This window comes from Euprymna scolopes, chromosome 2, assembly GCF_053919585.1.
Source record: "Euprymna scolopes isolate OS-2025 chromosome 2, ASM5391958v1, whole genome shotgun sequence".
Lineage (NCBI taxonomy): Eukaryota > Metazoa > Mollusca > Cephalopoda > Sepiida > Sepiolidae > Euprymna > Euprymna scolopes.
Genome location: NC_136483.1, coordinates 116579716 through 116599769, shown reverse-complemented (window position 1 = coordinate 116599769; position 20054 = coordinate 116579716). Strand labels below are relative to the sequence as shown.

General features: G+C 31.7%; 1 protein-coding gene and 1 long non-coding RNA gene across 20 annotated transcripts in view; both read right to left on the bottom strand.

Annotated features, from left to right (window-relative positions):
• Positions 1-20054, bottom strand: part of LOC145294584 (calcium-dependent secretion activator 1-like) — a 649478-nt gene that overhangs the window by 129157 nt on the left and 500267 nt on the right. For 8 of the 19 annotated variants that reach the window (XM_080141411.1, XM_080141392.1, XM_080141393.1 and 5 more), the window contains one exon: positions 12580-12627. The exons of the other annotated variants lie outside the window; for them this stretch is intronic. In XM_080141411.1, the coding sequence (XP_079997537.1) occupies positions 12580-12627 (48 nt within the window). The remainder of the gene's footprint in view (positions 1-12579; positions 12628-20054) is intronic. 19 annotated transcript variants of the gene reach the window in all.
• On the bottom strand, positions 6243-9467 carry LOC145294792 (uncharacterized). The gene is made up of 2 exons (XR_013869874.1): positions 6670-9467; positions 6243-6601 (listed from the first exon to the last, which is right to left on the bottom strand). It is a non-coding gene; the product is annotated as an uncharacterized LOC145294792 (long non-coding RNA).

Here is a 20054-nt window from a genome sequence, read left to right as displayed (position 1 = left end):
TCTCAAATCAATAACGTGTATAGTTTATATTTTATCTTTATTTGTTAAAAGACTCCAGAGTGAAATTAAAATTGGATTAAATTAGAAATTAGGAAAAATATCAGCAATAGAATAAGAATGGAAGAATGAGGGAGAGGGGAAAAGAAAGAGAATAAAAAGAAATCCAAACAAAAAAACAAAATAGAATGGAAGAAAAAAAGAGTACAGCATAGAAGGTAAAAGTATTAGTTCAAAACTTGCTCATTATAAATACTAGTGGGCAAGTGAAGAAAAATTCTTTGAAATATAACGAAATTTTTCTAAACAAACTAGTAAATCCGTGCCGTACAAGTTTAGCATCAAAACACTGCCCACCTTTGTACAAATGTGGATAATATCTCACTGACAATTTTAGCACAAGTATCAACATATTAATAATAATAACAGTAATAATAGTAATAATGATGATTTGGGATGAAGAAGAAGAAGAAAAAATAAAGAAGATAAAAAGTTACCTGTTCCTGTAAAAGGTTACAATTAAAAGTTAATATTAAATAATATTAAAGGTTAAAATATTAATATTTTATTATTTTGTGAATGTGTGATGTGAATTATATAAACTAAGTTTGTGCAGTTGTGAGAAATTTGTGGAAAGTGAAAGAAAAAAAGGGGGGTTAAAACAAACAAGAAAACAAACCATTCAAAATCAGAACAGAACCGAATTAAGACAACAGATTATGAACAAATAATAGGCTCAATATCATATAGGATAGAACTATAACAATAATAGATAAAAATAAAATGTTACAACTTTACTGTAGTTTCACGGTATCATCAAATCATCAGAAAAGTTTCTGATTGGTATCAATAAAAAAAAGTAAACATCATTTATTCTTCCAGTTTTGATTTTCAATTGATGTCAGTCAGAGACACAATTCTTACGATTGGTGATACCGTGAAGCTGCAGTAATGTGTTGAAGTGAAATACATCTTATCATTCATTTTATATTTATTTTATATAACATTTACTATTATATACTTATACTATCCAATAATTTATGTATAACTATTTATTCCAGTATCTACTTCAATAGTGCTCAATAATAAATATATGAGTAAAGCTGATTAACAGTATTTAAAACAAGCTTACAATGAGCCCCTTGGAATGAAACAAAAGTGTCTGCATAGCCATAAGTGTGTGTGTGAGAGTGTATATATATATATATATATATATATATATATATATATATATATATATATATATATATATATATATATAACAGAAAGAGACAAAGAAAGAAGAAAAATGTCAGAGAGAAGAACTTTTGAAAAAAACATCTCAAAAAGAATAAATAATGAAATAACTTGCACTCACATTCTCACAGAAACAGAAATGTGATAAAATGAACGGCAAAAGCGAAAAGCAAGTTGAAAAAAAAATTCAATGTGGATAAAAATTGAAATCTGAATAGGATATGTAGGGGATGCCATATTGAATTACATAGGTATTATTTAGCAGTTAATATGGGTTTGAAAATATCGAATGATTGACAAATGAAAAAAGTTGCTTAGGTATGATTGATAAGAACTGATTTTAACTGTACTTGACTCCAAGTATGAATGCTGACATCACACTGGTTGAATCGAACATTGAATAGAAGAATCATGATGTGAGATACACACAGATACAATCATTTTGGAACCTTATATAGAAGGATTGTCATCTCAAGTCTGGATCGATAGGAGAGTTTAGACACTTGGAATAGAAGATTGTTATGTGAAGTCCGGATAGATATGAGCAATTAGAAACCTCTGAAGATAACCAGAATTTAATTCAGAGACGAAGAAATGCCTCTATAATTAAGTAAATAAAATATATAGTCTAAGTTTGAATTGCTTTCGTCTCCTCCTACCAGATTGTTGTTATTCTGGGGTTGTTTTTTCCCGCAACCATATAGTCATCACTTATCAAGGCCCAAAATCCACTTAAGGATAAGAGTTAACGAGTACCATAATGGTCGATGATGGTGGAAATTATATAAATTTATTTTAGACGATGGCTCATCAAGAACCTGTTTACATTGGACGTGAAAACAACCATGTTATAGTCGGTTGGAAAGCAGTTCTGTGGTATTTTGTTCCACAGATGAGCAATTCTAGAAAAGAAACTCTGTTCATGGAATTTTTGCTTAGTTTTAGATATAGATAGAGAGTAAGGTTAATAGTTGATAGTGGTTGAAACTAGTCGGGTGATTGCTGCAAATTACTTACAGGAGGGAACCATAGAGTGAAGTTCAGTCGAGCACCTGCTATGAAAATAATAATAGAGCAGAAGATAGACTCACAACATCTCTTTTATGAGAAAGAGGTAGCAAAGAGGAGAAAAGTACATTCCCCACTAGATTTCAAAGTCGATTTTGTACCCTATCCAAGCACAGATGTTCTAAGCAGCTCCTTCCCAGTGGTGGCAATAGTATTCCATCTAAGGACATATTTGCCTCTTATACAGATAGAGGATTGCATTGGGAGTGAGATATCTACTTGAGCAGTAGAATAATCCAACTATTTTCTTGGCGAACTTAACAATGAATTATATTTAAATTTCTGCATATTAATACAGTTGGGGAAATGAAGTAAGGAAGGAATTCCAAAGATAAACGGTTCAAAGAAAGAGTGAAGGCCAGTCCCAGAAGCTTATCAAAGCATGCTGCTTTCTCATAAAGAAAGCCATTCATTTTAATTGGGGCCAGGTGAGTGTCAGAGCGTTTGTGATAGAAAGAGAGAAGCTTGGTTTCAGATGCATTAAAATAAACCGGCCACCCTTTTCCTCATTGCACCATGTGCTCAAGGTCAGAATAGAGAGAATCACAAAGATCTTCGTCATTGCCGGCCTTTAAGGTGTTGTCATAGATGATAGTGTCGTTAGCATAAATGTCTCTGAATGATCTAAGAATGTGATTTAGAAGATCATTGATGAAGATCAGAAAGAGAGTTAGGCCCAGGATGGAACCTTAATGGATGCCAGCTTGACAATATGAGCCTCTGATTTCTTCCTACTCTTGCTTGAGAAACGAAGCCTCTGTCAAGAGATTCACTAATTCTGTGTGATAGCATATCAACTACAGTTGATATGCTATCTAAGAGGATGGAAACCATATTGCATGTCACTGAGCAAGTTTTTTTGGCAGAGATGGTTGACTACTTTTCTATTTATCACAGATTCAAGCAGCTTATTCATGACGCACAGGAGACTGAGTGGTCTATTTTGAGAGGTAGATAACCAATCTTCAGAATTTTTAAATACAGAGTAGACTGACAAAGTTTTTCTAAGGTGTTGGGAAGTATTTCTCCTTAAAGCAACATTTAAACAGCTTTGCAAGAATGGTAACTAGTTCTGATTGAAACCTTTTGAGTACTATGATTGTAATATATATATACGTAAAAGTTTAAAAGGAATATCTTGTCAGAGCTGGTTGCTTTATTGGAATTAAGGTTTTTGATAAATTTGACAACATCATGTACAGATATATGGAACTTTCAGTCACAGAGGAGAAATACAGGAGGTAGGCGGCCCTGATCACAAAGGGTGGAAAGTTCTTAATAAAAAGTTTGGCTTTGTTAGATGCTGACAAAATTATCTCAGGCACATTGATGATGGTTGAGATGGAGGACACACATCTTTTCAGGACCTTGTTTGTTATTCGCCAAAACTCATGGGAACTAAGCCGCTTCTCAGCTACTTTAGACACGAGGGCCTGAGTATATGATTTTCTTGCGTTCTTTATTACCCTTTTGCAGTGATTGCTGGCAAATCCAAAAGCGACTTTAATTTCAGAACATCTATTTTGTTGAAAGCAATGGAAATAGTACACAATAGCGGTCGTACATGCTGGAGTGAACTTTGGCTGGCTGTTTTATTGTTGGAATTTCTTGGTGAGTATGAAACGTTCTATACTGACAATTAACGAGTCAATCAGGTGTGATACTATAAAGGACACATTCTTTTTAAACATGGAGCACAGAGGTATATTAGATATAAACATTCAGAAGCTATCCCAGCGATACTCTATGGCTATAGCGTATCGATACACTGTACGATGGGGAGAGACATCTGAGGATTTATTACATTTTGTTTTTATCTTAATTGAGACAAAACAATGATCAGAATATCCCAATGGAGACAGAATGGAGGATGAGCACAGTTCATGGCAAGCTATAAGAAAAAGGTCTCGAAGACTTACAAACTGTCTGTTAGCATCAGACACACAGGTGAGATCTGTAACGATCTGTGTTAGGTCATAGACAATGACTAAATCATGATAGAACATCTCTTCATCATCTGTAATGTTTGAATGGGTTCACCATTCAAAGTTATAAATGTTGAAGTCTTATTTTCAATGGAGAAAGTCTGCAGATAAACATTGTAATCTGAAAATCATACAGAATGATTGTCAAATATAAACTAAAATATTTCCAGGTTAAAAAAAAAATTATTTGAAAAAACAAAAAATATTTTTCACAATTTAAGCACTTTCACTCACCTTACTTAAGTGTATCCTGAGTAAGATCTCATTGACCAAAACCTAAGGTATATGGACTATTTCAGAAAATGTAATAATTAAAATGTCTGTTTTTCCTTTTAATATATAAGAATGTAGACATAATTAATCTCGCATGATGGTTGTTAATTCCTTGGCTTACGTTTATAAATGTACTAACTCTTTTATGAAAAGGTGTCAAAATCTGATTTGCATCACGTGAAGACAAAAGGGAAGAGAAATAACAAATAGAGAAAAGATCTGGAAAAACAAAAGAGAAAAATAGTAATTCCAGATGAATCTATACATTTTTAGAAGAGGCTCTGTTGGATTGTCATGCTAGAGTTTGAGGTAGCAGTGTCAGATGTATCCATACATTTCCAGAAGAGGCTCTGTCAGACTGTCATGCTAAAGTTTGAAATAGCAGTTTCAGATGAATCAATACATTTCTAAAAGAGGATCTGTCAGATTTTCATGCTAAAGTTAGAAATAACAGTTTCAGATGAATCCATACATTTCTAGAAAAGGCTCTGTCAGACTGTCATGCCAGAGTTTGAAATAACAGTTTTTGAAGAATCCATATATTTCTAGAAGATGGTTCTGTCGATTTGTCATGCTAAAGTTTGAAATGGCATTAGCATTTCTATATGCATTGCTAAAATAACTAATTTGTAAACAAGTTCTTTTTTGTTATTTTGCAAACAATGTTGCACCGTAAAAAAGATTAAGCAAAAAAGTTTAAAAAAATTAAGGGTGAAAGCTAAAACAAGAAAGCAAACATCAAATATGAAAAGGAAAAATGAATTTGATAGAAAAATGTATGCATAATTAAAGACTGGCATTTTATTGAAAGTTTTACTTTACAATTATTTGAAATATAGCCAACTTAAATTTCTATAAAATATAAACACGCTAAACATATGTAAAAGTTTTGAAGAGATTTTGAATGATTTTTAAAAAGAAGGATGCAAAGCATTTTTTCAAAAAAAGGGAAAAAAAAGGAGGAAGCAACAACTAAATAGAGAGAAGATTCAAGGAAATTGGTAAAAATAAAAGAAACCTTTTATAATAATTAAAAAATATATCATTCCAAGCCGTAGAAAAAAGAGTGGCAAATATAGCAACGGAAGCAAGCATAAGTCAGTTGTGAAGATAGGATCAAAATAGAGAAAGAGACAAAAAAAATGCAATCAGAAAGAAATATGAATTAGTGATAATAAAGTATATGGTTATAAAACCAAAAGATTTTCTAAAAATATAAACTGATAACTTGAAATTATATGAAAGGAATTCACAAAATGAACAAACCACCTATATTCATATTATTAATTCACATTAACCATATCCATATGATCATATTAATAAAAATAATTATTGGAACAGAATTCACATAACATACAGATTCATCTGCACAATTTTCAAAAATTAAATTATTCTCATAAAACATGATAGTTTTCCTTTCAAATAGATGAACAACCTTAATGAAATTTTGTCAAAGAAATTCACACAATGAACGAATAATCTATAATATAAATCTCACCAGTCTGTTTAAATGTATGTATGTATGTATGTATGTATGTATGTATGCATGTATGTATGTATGTATGTTTACTTAAAACTTTTGACAGAGGCGACGGATTTTCACGAGATTGGTATCGTTTTGAAGTTCAACCCTTCGGACGACAAATATCGAAATATTGGCTAAAAACATTAATTCCTTCACCCTCAACAAGGAGGGATCGCTTTTTTCATCAATATTTTCGAAAGTCATCCTCTCTTTTTGATTGACTACCCTTAATTTAAGCCTACGTCACTTCCGGTTTGGATGCAACAGCAAAGACATCATGTTTTTTTTTTTTTCACATTCTTTCCCTCCTTCGCAGTACAGGTTTGAGCCTGCCTACCTACTACTTTTTTTTTTTTTTTTTTTTTGCTCAACACACACCTCCAAACAACCAGACAATGCAGGGCATCCGGGCTAGTTTTACATAAATTGAATATGTTTATGGGATTCACCTCAATTCTATAGATATGCACATTGTTGGGCTAGTTTTACATAAATTGAATATGTTTATGGGATTCACCTTAATTCTATAGATATGCACATTGTTGGGCAAGTTTTACATAAATTGAATATGTTTATGGGATTCACCTTAATTCTATAGATATGCACATTGTTGGCATCTGTCTATCTAAGGAGAAAATGAAGTTTTGCATCTCACACCAGTCTGTTACCTGTTGTCTGAATTGCAGTGTTTGCTGTGACTTTGCAGACCTATCCTGAATCGACTGGCTCTATTACAATTGCCATAGATATAGCTGGTATCTGATTATGAGAGTTCTGATACAACCTTATGCCATCTATGCTCTCTCCTCTCCCTCCCCTGCTGGTCTTACCATCCTTTACTCTTGGAGCATACATTTTTAATGACTGCGGTCATCAGACACCAACTTCTAGCCTGCTGGATTGATGCCACCTGTCTTCATGTCTCCTGATTGTGTGCTGCCAGTGGTGAGCTCTCTAAATATCCTTGGAGTTCCTAACCAGAGTCAATGTTGTGTGAGAAGTGAATATGCTTAGAATGCCCACCTGATCAAGAATGCTCTTATCTAATATGCGATCCTTCCAGACTATTCCTTGGATTCTTGTGAAGTTTCACAGGTGAAAGGCATTGAGCGTATTCTCTTAACGGAAGTAAATGATATGATTTAATGCCACAGAGCAGCGTGTTGAACAGAAAAGCCATGTTCATCTTCATCTTGGTGTTAATAATCAACGTCTCATTTTTCCAGACTCTCTTTGCCAAGTGAGCCATGGCAGTTACCGCCTTACTGATATATGTATGATGTTCAGCACCTAAAGAGAGATTGTGGAAAGATAGTGGAGCTGACATATGTAAAGTTATTGACAAACTTGACGATGTGGTGCGATATGAATTAGTCACACATTAAAATAAAAAATATTATTTCAATGGAATTTATAGGATGAACCAAACCGTCACCATACATTATATTCAAATGGAAAGATGCTTTAAAATAGGCTACAAAAACTAAAAGAAACTATCTTCCAAAATGATGTAGTTGAGTCATATAATTTCTGCTACAGGAGCAAAGTGTAGTATCTGTTCTAATAATACACTTAATCTTTTCCGTCCTAATTCAGTAAAGAAATACTTCCAGAGTGAGGTATATTTAAAAAAATTTTGTCTCACTCTAGAGTGCTTGTATCTAGCACTGTCCTTGTGGGGAGGCAATAAGGATCCTTTATGAAGCATTATGACATTACATTGGTTTCACACAGGTAGATTTCAACAACAACAACAAAGCTTTAACTTAAAATATCATATGTACAATGTACTGCCAGTAATGCTAATCTTTCCAAATAACATAATGAAAGCAATATATGGAGTGGAGTTAATAAAGCATATTAGAATCAGTCATCATCATAGCGTTTCAATCCAACTCAAGATACATCATTGGGCGGTGTCTGAAGCATCTCTCAGATCCACATCAGAGCATGCTTCACTCAGAGGACAATCCATCAGGAGAATGTGTGTAATAATCTGCATGATGGCCCCACAGGGACACCAATCTCCCTATACATAGCCCCTCTTGTGCAGGTTGTGCCTGTCAGCTTTAGTGCTGCGCTACTTAATCGCATAATACTGCTGTGTGATCAGCTCATTCTGCTCATGCTGAAAAGGTCGACGTCAAGCTCAACAAGGCATGCAGGACGATTACTGGCAATCTGAAATTGACCAATCCATCACCTGTCTAGAGGCTGCATGAAATCACTCTGCTGCAGATTTTTCAAGCAGTGATAGCAAAGGCAGAGCATGACAATCACCATTCCCTGTATGGACATCAGGTCTCCACAGTGACTACCATCCCACAAGAGCTTTGCCACTGTCACAGGTCTCAGACAAACAACATCAGTATCTTTCCGCCTGCATCGATGGAATGAGTCTGTCGAAGCTGTTTCAGAACTGAAAGAAGATTTCTCAGCATGCTCTGAACTCCTCTGGAAAGAACGGATAACACTTAACTGGACACAAGCAAAGATTGCATTAAAAGAAGTTATTTTTTACTAAAGACAAAAACCTCATATATAGATAAAGGAAAAGTGTTGGACCATATGAACAGATGAAAATACTAATAGTCAAATTGAGTGGTATCATTAAAACAAGCGACCTTTCGTGCTCTAGAATTCATTTTTCTACATAGTCACAATCATTCTCACTTTTGCCAGCGATGAACCATAGCTGTGCATGAGTGTCTGGAATGCACTTTGTCATATGAAGGTTGTTCCAAAAGTAAAGCCTCTAAAAGTTGATAAGCTACGAAGTCGGAAGTAGTACCATTAAAACGAGCTACCTTTTTGGCTCCAGAATTTTTTTAATACATAATTACCACCATTCTTAATGCACTTTTGCCATGAATTCAATGATGAATTCTAGTTGGGTGATTGCTGCAAATCAATACAGGAGGAAACCATAGAGTGAAGTTCAGTCGAGCACTTGCCATGAAAATAATAATGGAGCAGAGATAGACTCGCAACATCTCTTCTATGAGAAAGAGGTAGCAGAGAGGAGAAATTTGATGCAAATTTGATGCCCACTGTCAATATCTGCAACAGAGAGATGAAACTTTCAGATCATGAATGTAAAAGTTCAATCATCAGAACAATGCAATTTGCAATCCCCTCTGACCCATTCAGGCCGAATAAAAAATAGGAGGCATTACGTTTGGAGCCCCCTCATGATTGTTGGATCAGTTTATTTTAGATCTTTGCGTATTTTGTATACAATTGATTTTGTAGATTAATTTATAAAGAATTTTTGTATCCTACAACAAGTGGTCTTCCCAAATGGTCACTGTTTTAGTACTGGCCAGGCTTAATATTACTGGACTTTGGTGATCTTATGGGAACCAGTGTATTTATTTGATTATAGCTGAAGCAAGGTATGTCTAAAAGATATAGCGGAAAAGTGAATACGTTATGTTTTCTTCTTGGTGGTTTATTTCTTTCAATGCGAACCACAATGGAAAAAGATTTTTCCTTCTTCCTGCATGTGTCTAATGTTTGATGTCAGATGGAATTTCCATGTATAGAACTTCCGTCTGTGTAACATATTGCCACAAAACTGCTTCCCTGTAGACTACAAAATAGCTGTCTTCAAATCCAATGTCAAAAATGATTTGTCATAAAGTGTCCCATAAAGTAATCAAACTTAGTTCACTGCATTGAGAATCCTTCCATCCCATTATTTCCTATCCTTGAGTGGCCTTTGGCCTTGATAATTGGTAGTACAACAGTAAAAAAGAATGAGCGATTCTGCAAGATGCATAGAAAATGTTCGATGACCAAAATATGCACAAAAAAAGATGCTAAACCTGATGATGATGATGGTGGTGGTGATGCTGACGACAATGACAACTTCAACCAATGAAGCAACCATGTACACACATTTTAAAGTATAATTATTCAAATGTAATTCACATAATGAGCCAAACACAAAAAAATATATTCAAAATTATGCCTACATTCACATTTTATCTCAAGCATTCAACCGTTTGAGAACAGAAAAAGAAAGAGAAATTTTCCGAGAGCAAAAACATTGCTATAAAACAACACACTTGTCATCAAAAGTGAAAAGAATAAGTAAAACAAAAAAAAGATATCATGATTAATAATGTTTGATACATGCAAGTAGCAGGTGTGAGCGAATGGTGTCTTTTTTTTTCTCTCAATCTTTAGAAATAGCAGTGACAATAGTAGTTGTGTGTTTTGAAAAGGAAAAAAAGGGGATATTTCTTTTTAAATCTGCAAAACACACCTTTATATAAAACTGTTTTATTTTACTAAAAACTGCTAGTAGTAGTAGTAGTTATGCAATAGTAAAGGTCATTCTTGTCTGCAGTTAGTTGTTACTTTGCTTCTACAATTTAGAAGTATTTTGGCATCTTTAAATGTTTTAATTTTTAGTTTCTCACGAGTCATAAACTACACTAATCATTTTAATAAATCATAATACTTTTCATTTGACTATAAACAACTATTCATTTTCTTTTAGATCCCAGTGATGGTTTGATATCAATGTCCTAAATTTATATTTTCTGTTATTGCATGTGCTTTTATTTTCTAGGATGGTTTCTCCTATATGATATTTTTTGTTATCTGGGTTTTCATGTGTAAATATTCTCGCTTGTTAAACAATGTTTTTAATTAAGCAATTATTTTGTAGAGAACAAGGAGAACGAATTTTCCATTCATTAACTTTCTTATTCTATTTAGATAAATACTATTACTGTCCGACTAATTATTTTGTTATTATACTGATTCTTTGTCTACGTATTGAATTTTTTAAATTTTTTATTTTTACTATAGTCATTTATTTTTCTTTGCTATTGTGGACTTTATCATTTCTCAAATTTCACAGTAATTGTAGGACATTTTTAATTAATTTTTATTGAATATTTTATGTATGAAATGAGTATCTGGAAAAATACCTCGTTTAGATTTTAGCATGTGGTGAGGTGAACCAAATGATGAATCATTTTTTTCTATTTTTATTTCTATTATTATTGGTATCTTGTTACTTCTATTTAATTTCAATATTACTATTCTATAATATAATTATCATATTACTATTTTTAAAGCTGTTTAGTGGGTTAAATGTTACTTTAATTCTTAAATACATTTTTTGTTATTAGAGTCATTACTAAGCCAACATTTAATAGAACAAGGAATAAGTTTTATGATGGGTTTTATGTTGATCATTACTTCGACTTTCAAGCCTATTTTTTATTTTCATATACATCTAATGAATCAGAAGATTGTAATATTTTAATTTACATGGCGTTGTTATTCTGCCATTACTCCAATGAATCAACTACTCACAAAAGAAACCACAGAAAAGTTGCCAACATACCTAATGAAAGTGATGTATTGGACCCAACAGAATTCAAACAGAGCACACAGAATTTTCAGTCCGCACCAGTAGTTACTTTACTGTCTTCATGCTAATAATAGAATTTGGACTTTGTCTATTGGCTGTGTTTTTATCTGATGAGGGTCCATGAAAGTGATATATAATGCATAGAGTGAGGTGTGTGCTTCAGTGCCAAATTGGTGCAAGTATAAAAGAAGAATAAAACAATGTCGCTAAAGGTGTTTTGCATTGAGAGGTACATAAAATAACCCTCTAAAATGAAAGAAGAAAAGGAAGGGAGGAAGTGTTTAAAAGATAATTGAAAGTAAAGTAAATTAAGAAAAGAAACAAACGTGATGCTGCTATGGATGCAGCAGTTGCAGTCAAAAGAGCAATTGGTTTAGCAGCAGTAGTAAAAGTATAAGTAAAAAAAAATTTAATTAAAAATATTTTTTAAGTTTTGATTTTTTAAAATTCTATTGAAATTTAAAAAATGGAGGGAAAAAAGTTAATTAAAAAGTGAAACTAAAAAAGTTTTGATTAAAAAGTTTTGCTTTTAAATTAAAAACCTTTTAAAATCATTTTTTAATTAAAAAAGTTTTTCAAAGTTTTACATAAAAATTTCTATTGTAATTAAAAATTTTAAAAAAATATTAAATTAAAAAAAAAGAAACTAAACAAGTTTTAATGAAAAATTTTATTTTAAAATTAAAACGTTTCAAAAAAGCTTTTTCTATTGAAATTAAAAATTCAAAGAAAGAATTAATTAAGAAATGAAACTAAAATTTTTTAATTAAAAGTTTTTATTTTTCAATTAAAAAAATGTTTAAAAATAATTTTGAAAATTAAAAAAAAAATTCTATTGAAATTAAAAATTAAAGAAAAAAATTAATTAAAAATTATATTAAAAGCTTAAAATAATGTTTTTCATTAAAAAAAAAGTGGTAGTGAGATATAAAAAAGATGTTTAAATATTTTTTTTTTGAAAGTTAGAAAAAAAAGAGAGATTTAAAAAAGAAATTAAAAAAAATAGTAGTAATAGTAGTATTAATAGTAGCAGAACAGCTAGGGCAAGCCTACCACAACACCAAAAGACAACATTGATCAGACAAAGGTCCACAAAAGCTCACTGATGTATAATTGGTTTCCCAGGGTGAAAGTTTGCTTTTATCTCGTAGCTGTGGAAAGGAATGAAGAGTTAAATGCTAAAATATTACATAGATAGAGATCTTATATAGGTAGCAATTAAAGTAAGGCTATATAGAGATATATATTGTGTGGTTATGTAGCATTGGTTCTTCTCAAGTATATTTTCTTGAATATGATAGTCATTCTGTCTCTTAAATTCGTTAATTATTCTTCTCAAACAGTCCAACAAACTTTTCAAATTTAGAATGTAAAATTAATAAAACTTTTCAATACTTGTAATGGATGGGTATCCTGAGGATTTCATTGGTCAGTTCCAATTATTTCGGAAATAAAAGGAGCAGTTTAGCCATTGAAAGCCTCGAAATAAAACGATATAAAAATGTAGGCATAATGTATATGATGGATTAAGGTCTAGAATTAGTTTATGGTCAATTTTTTTTTTAATTTTAGCTCCACAAAATGGGATAAAATTGAAGCCCCCCCCCTCACATAATTTTTTTTTCTTTTTAAAGATGAGTGCTTTTCAAATTGTAAACTACTTTGGCTGTTTCAGAAACTGCCTCTGTAATGATGAAAATCCAATGGATGCCTATTCATTACAAGTATCAACTTGTCCAAAATCCATAAAGTTGTCTGGGATACACATTTCTTTTCTTTCTCAAACTTGCATCCAGTTGAAAGCTTACAAAGGTTTGTTGTTAGAATGTTGGAAAGAATGATCTACAAATCTTACACACAGAATGTCTATAGCATATTCAACCAAATATATATATATATATATATATATATTGATAGGTGTATGTGTATATATAAAAGAATTATATACAAACGGTTTACGTATATATATAAATTATATGTTAATATGATTTATATGTGTATATATTATATATAATTCACATGTATGCATGAACGTGTGTTTGTGTGCATAAATATTATATATATATATAATATTTATATATAATATATATATTATATATATTATATATATATTTAATATATATATATATTTATAATATATATATTTAATATATATTATATATATAATATATTATATATATGTTATATATATATACATATTTTATATAAATGTTGTATATGTTATATATATAATATATATGTGACATATATATGTGTTATAAACATATACATGTTATATATATGTTATATGTGTGTATGTGTGTTATATAATGTGTGTGTGTGTGTTATATATATAATGTGTGTGCATATGTTTTTCATTGAAGACAGTATTTTGTGAGCATAGCAAAACGGATAGCTTGTATGTGTGTGTGTCTGTCTGTGAAATTGAATACATGGTTTAGAAAATGCATATTCGAATTGTAAATGTTATGATTGTTGTGTTGAAATATGCACAAATCTATCACACACACACACACACACACACACACCTATATGCACGTGTGGTTAATAATTCAACAGAAAAAAACTGAAATGTATCTATAAAGGAAATGTCATATAGATGAGACAATAAAATCCTTATGATAAACTCATCAGAAAAGAGTGACTTGTGTCGCATTTGAAAAGAAGAAACAAACGTTGGCATTTTTTTTTTTACATGTTTCAAACTGTTTTCTTCTTCGTTATTGCTGTCATTTTTACATGTGGTAATCAGAAAATTAGAATTAACAGAAAGAAAAAATTATTCGAAAACCACACCATGTATTACAGATAGGAAAGTAAGTTTACTAAACAAAGGATATAAGGTGAATAGAATCGTTTAGAAATCGCCAAATTGAGCTAGCAAGTCTCATGAGATGTTACTAATTTTTGTTCTTTTTTTCTATGAAAAACAAACAATTCCATTACTTTTATTTATTCATAACACAATGTTTGCACTATTGTAATCTCCGGCTTCCTTCAAGTGTCCCTATTTACATGTTTCCCCACAAGGGCGGAACTAAACACAAAATCGTTTTTTAAATGTGAGAAAAACCAGCTTCACAAAAAGATGCACCCGAATTGAGACAAAAAATTGTTTTAGTTTAAAAGTATGTCTCCTTTATTGATGGAGTACAGAAAAGAGTACAAAAAAGTGTAGTATTAAAACAGATACTACACTTTGCTCCTAGCCGAAAATATCTTTTGTTGTGGTCTAGAAATTTCTAATTGCACCCTTTATTTAATCCAATTCTGTGTTACATATATTTTAGTTCAGTTGTTGGGATTGAACTCACAACTTGTACACAAAAACCGCCTGACCATATGTTCAAAAGTACAGGAGTTTCATTTTAATGGTGCTCAGTGGTGAGTCCAGCATAAAGGTTGTTAGCTGCGGAACTATTACGCCGGCAAAACTGACAAATAATTCAAAGTTTTCTATTATTTAAAAAAAATTAGATTCTAAAGTAAATTTTTTTGAAGATTTATAATGTGATAAAAATAAATATAAATTTTGGTAATCAATTTTACGCTAAAAGTCTGATAATCGTGCTTGCTTGTTTGCATGTTGAATATTTTAGATGGTGGGAAGAAGGGTGAATGAAACAAGAAGTGGAGGGAAGAAGAAAGTAGAATGACTCGTAGTAATAATAGCAGCAGCTGAGTAAGATGATGTAAATAAATAAATGATGTAAATCAAGAAGAAATGAGAAACTGAAGTAGTAGTAATAGTAGCAGCAGCATTAAGAGGATGATGTAAATAAAGAAACAGAAAAGACTGAAATAGTATGAGTTGGCTGGTGTTTTATTTCTGCTTAGAAAGAAAGATTACAGATGAGGTAAGCATATGGGGATGGTCCGTGACTGCATTATGTAATTAGGTTGACAAGAAAGTACTTGCAAAATTTTGAATTTTGATTTCAAATGATGTATTTTCAAATTAGTTTTCATTATAATACCATTACTTTAGAAATCATTTAAAAGAGCGTTTTTCGCTCTATCTAATCGTTTAAAATTACAATCGTTTTAAAACAATTATGTTTTCTTTTCAGAACATTGAATGGAAAAAAGCAAATTCGCATGATTTTCTTATTTCAATCCAAGCTAGGCCGAAAAGCTACTGAAACAGCTTGCAATATCAACAAAGCATTTAGCCCAGGAACCACTACTGAACGCACAGCATAATGGTGGTTTAAGAAATTTCGTGGTGGCAACAAGAGTCTTGAAGATGATGAGCACAGTGGTCGGCCATCGGATGTTCACAATGATCAATTAAGAGCCTTAGTCATAGCCAATCCACACACAACTGTTTGAGAATTTGTTTCCAAATTAGACGTAACATATACGGTTTCCAACTACTTGAGAGAGATTGGAATAACAGAAAAACCTTAATAAATGGGTGGCTCATAAATTGAACGACAACCAAAAGAAATGCCACCATGAAGTGTCATCTTCTTTTCTTTTACACAACAAAAATTATCTGTTTGTCGACCGACTTGTGAGTTGCGATGAAAGGGGGTTTCTTTATAACAACGATGCTCAGCCGAGTGGTTAGATGCCGACGAAGCTCCACGAAACTTCCCAAAGCCAGAGTTACACTAAAAGAAGGTTATGCGACCAGTCTCATCCATTACAGTTTTTTAATGCAGCCGAAACCATTATGGTGGTGAAGTACTGTCAACAAATAGATGAAATGCATCAGAAACTTCGACAACAGCATTAGTCAACAGAAAAGGCCCAATTCTCATTGATGACAATGCCCGACCGCACGTTGCTAAAGCAACCCTGTTGAACGGATTGGGCTATGAAACTGACTCATCCACCATATTCTCCAGACCTTTCACCTAACGACAACCACTTTTTCAGGCATCTTGACAACTTTCTGCATGAGAAATGCTTCAAAAACTTAAGTGATATCAAAAACGCCTTCTGCGATTTCATCGCCACCAGAATGCAAAATTTTTATGTTATTAGCATAAATACACTTGTTTTGCGTTGGTAAATGTGTGTTGATTCTGATGGTGCTTATTTCGATCAATAAATTCTTGTTTGAGCCGAGATACGTTCATCTGAATTTAAAAGTTTAAAACTGCAAAAACTTTTTTGTCAACCTGATACAACAACAAACTCACAGTAGCAACAGCGAAAAGATGATCATGTAAATAGAGAAACTAAAAGACTAAAGTAATAGCTGAACAACAAAAGCATCAGAAAAGAAGAGAACGAGGATGAAGTAAATAAATAAATGACATAAATAAAGAAAAGGAAAAGACTAAATTAGTTTTAGTATTGTTAGCAGCAGTATAAGAGAAGGAGGATAAGAGGGTGAAGTAAATAAAGAAATAATGTAAATAAAGAAGAAAAAGAACTTGAAAATTACAGAACATTATAAAAATGGCAATAGAGGATTCAGGGCTGGGAACCGGAATACACATGGACAACACTGGTAGATCTATTATATCATATTCTAATCTATTATATTAAAATAGTTGTCTGTTTGTGTGCATGTGTCCATTTAAAAGTCATAAACTGCACAAGACACACCCACAAACCTCATACATTATTTTTCAGCATTATCTAAAACAGAATATAGACACATTATTTTTTGTGTAATATAGGAGAGGAGGGGCAGACACAAAATTAGCCAGAAAGTGTTTCTTCCATCGACCTTTGGTGTGGAATGCTATTTGTAATAGAGAGGGGGTGATGAAAAGTAGAAGAGGGAGTTGGAGAAGGTTTAAAAGAAAAAAAAAAAAAAGATTGCACATACTAGGTAGTTATTCTAATCTATTACGTAAAGGGCAAATGTCTGCATGTTCGGCTAAAATGTGAAAAGTACACAACAAACACATACAAAGTTGGTATTTTTTAAATTGGTATAACGCTGGATGTATATTATCTAAAATTAAAAAAAAAAGATTCTTTATTAAGGGATCAAATTACCATTTATATTATTTAATGTTATCAAAACGTACATGCATGTTTTAATATTATCATATAGCCTATTCTTCCAGCCACTAACTGAAAGGAAGTGACTGATTTTTTTTATATAGTTATTTTCCTTATACCAACTCGTGTTTGTGTGTCTAGAGAGGGGAATGAACTGGGCAAAGAAGAAAAATGGGTAGCGGTAAGAGAGATAGAAGTTATGTTAATTTTTGCCATGGGCAATGCCAGGCAGCACTGTTAGTAATTAATGAAAGGTTGTTTTTGTAAATGTTGAAAAGGCAATTTCACTACTTTCTTGTTGGTTAGAACCGCCGTTACCTATACTCTAAAAGCAATATGAAAACGGTAATACTGCGGAACACTGCCCAAAACATGTAAACAGTGTTAATAATAATAACTCATCCCCAAAATATTGTCAAAAGAAGAGTTTATTCAAACAAAAGTTATATCAAGTTGATACATCATATTTGAGATAGATTAACCATGACAGTTTGAGAATGATGGTAAGAATACTGGATTGGATCCAAATTGTTTACTGCATAAAACTGAGCATCTGTGAATATTTTCTTTTTCTTTTAAAGGATCAACATTTAAATTGCAACTTTTTTAAAATATATTGAATTAAAACGAACTGTCATAGACATATAGATGAATAATTTCACATCTAAGCAAAAATATAGAAAAGGATACTGATAGACTAAACTATGGAGGAAGAAAAGGAAGATTACATATTTAGTTACTATATATATATATATATATATATATATATATATAATGTATAAACTATAGAAAATATTTATATATTTTTATAGAAAATCTCAGACCTATCAAAACGAATTATATGAAAGTCACAGCGAAACAGTTTGGTTAATTTGGTCCAACTTACTACTTTATTAATTTTATTTCTTGGTAAATTAAGAGTTATCTCCCTTTATTTTTTTTAAATATATTTTAGGTATAAATCTGTGCTGGTTGAATAAATAATCCAGTAGTTGGTTATTTATTCAGAAGTGACTATTTGAGAATATCACCATGTGTATATTTTAGCCATAATTCTATTAAAGGAAGAAAATTTAAAATGGTGACTTTTGTTACTCTCTTTTATTCCTATTTTACATACATGTTACATTGCTTGATATTTAGATGTTTTTATTTTTATGTATTTAATGGTATAGGCAATTTTTTAAGGTTTTTATTCTTTGTGTTTTTTGCCAATTGCTGGTCTGCTTAATAAAGACTTTTTTGAAACATGCATAAAATATCAGTTTTGGGAAACTCTACTCTTATATCCCAAACTTACAAATGAAACTCAAGTACCAAGAAACAGAGCTATATTGAAATGCATGTAGCTCAGGTTAGGTATAAACTATTTGACAATCGAGATTCATTTAATTTCCATATTATCCAGATGTCATACTTATATAGCAATGTAGCTTCATTTTCTTTTTATAGATCAGGCTTTAGTGAGTTTCTTAGAATTGTCTGATGCTCTTCTAGTTTTGATAATTTTGTTCCAACAGCACATTTCAGAGAACGAAAAAGATGAAACTGAACAGAAAATTCCTGTTCTTTTAGATAAACTTCAAGTACACTATTTGAGGACAGCAGATGAATTTGGATTTGAAATAGTAATGCTCAAGTCAATGAATAAGTTGCAAACATATGGTGGACTATAAAATTTGTGAGTAATTTTGTAAGATATGCCAGAGAACTCATGGATAGTTGGGAACACTTACTCTATCGTAGACACAAGGTTCTACAATGTGGTTTGGAGAATGTATTTGAGGTTTATGTCTAGTAAAATAAAATACATATTTGTATTATTTGGATTCATTGGACTACTGTTTTCATTTTGAGTGTAATTTTCACAACGTTTCGGTCGATGCAACCTCCAGCCTTCTTCAAGTGCATCTTCTCGAACTCAGGAATTTGAACAGAATTTCAAACAGAACCTCTCATTTACTTCATGGAGGTAGCATGTTTTTGTTCCATCAACCAACAAGAACATGCTCCCCCTGTGAGGCAAATGAGATTTGAAATTCCGTCCAAATTCCCAAGTTCCACAGAAACATTCCCAAGTTTGATAAGATACACCTGAAGAAGGTCAGAAGTTGCATCGACCAAAACGTTGTGAAAATAACACTCAAGATGAGAACCTTAGTCTAACAAATTCAAATAATACGAATAACCAATCTTTATCTTAAAATTCAGAAACGTCAAAAAATACATATTTCATATTTGTCAAGTGATAACTGTCATTTGTGTGCTACATATAATTGTGGTTTGAATTGCCAGCCTTAATTAATGTGATTTTAGCAGAATTATTAGCGTTAATTAAGTTTGTGCAAAGAAAGGTATAACTTCGATTAGCTATTCATAAAAGGAGAATTTTATTACATTTAATCAGGTATCAAATGAAAGAGATGGATTTCTTTTACTGAGGTATTCACAAAGAAAAAAATGATTGTCAATTAGATATTAATAAAGAGAAGAATTATCTAAGTGGGGTATTCAGAAATAGTATTTATCTTTACTCGGGTATTTACTAAGAGAGAGATATAGAGTGTTTTATTGGAAAACTCGTAATAGGAATGACAAGGAGAGGCAGTTA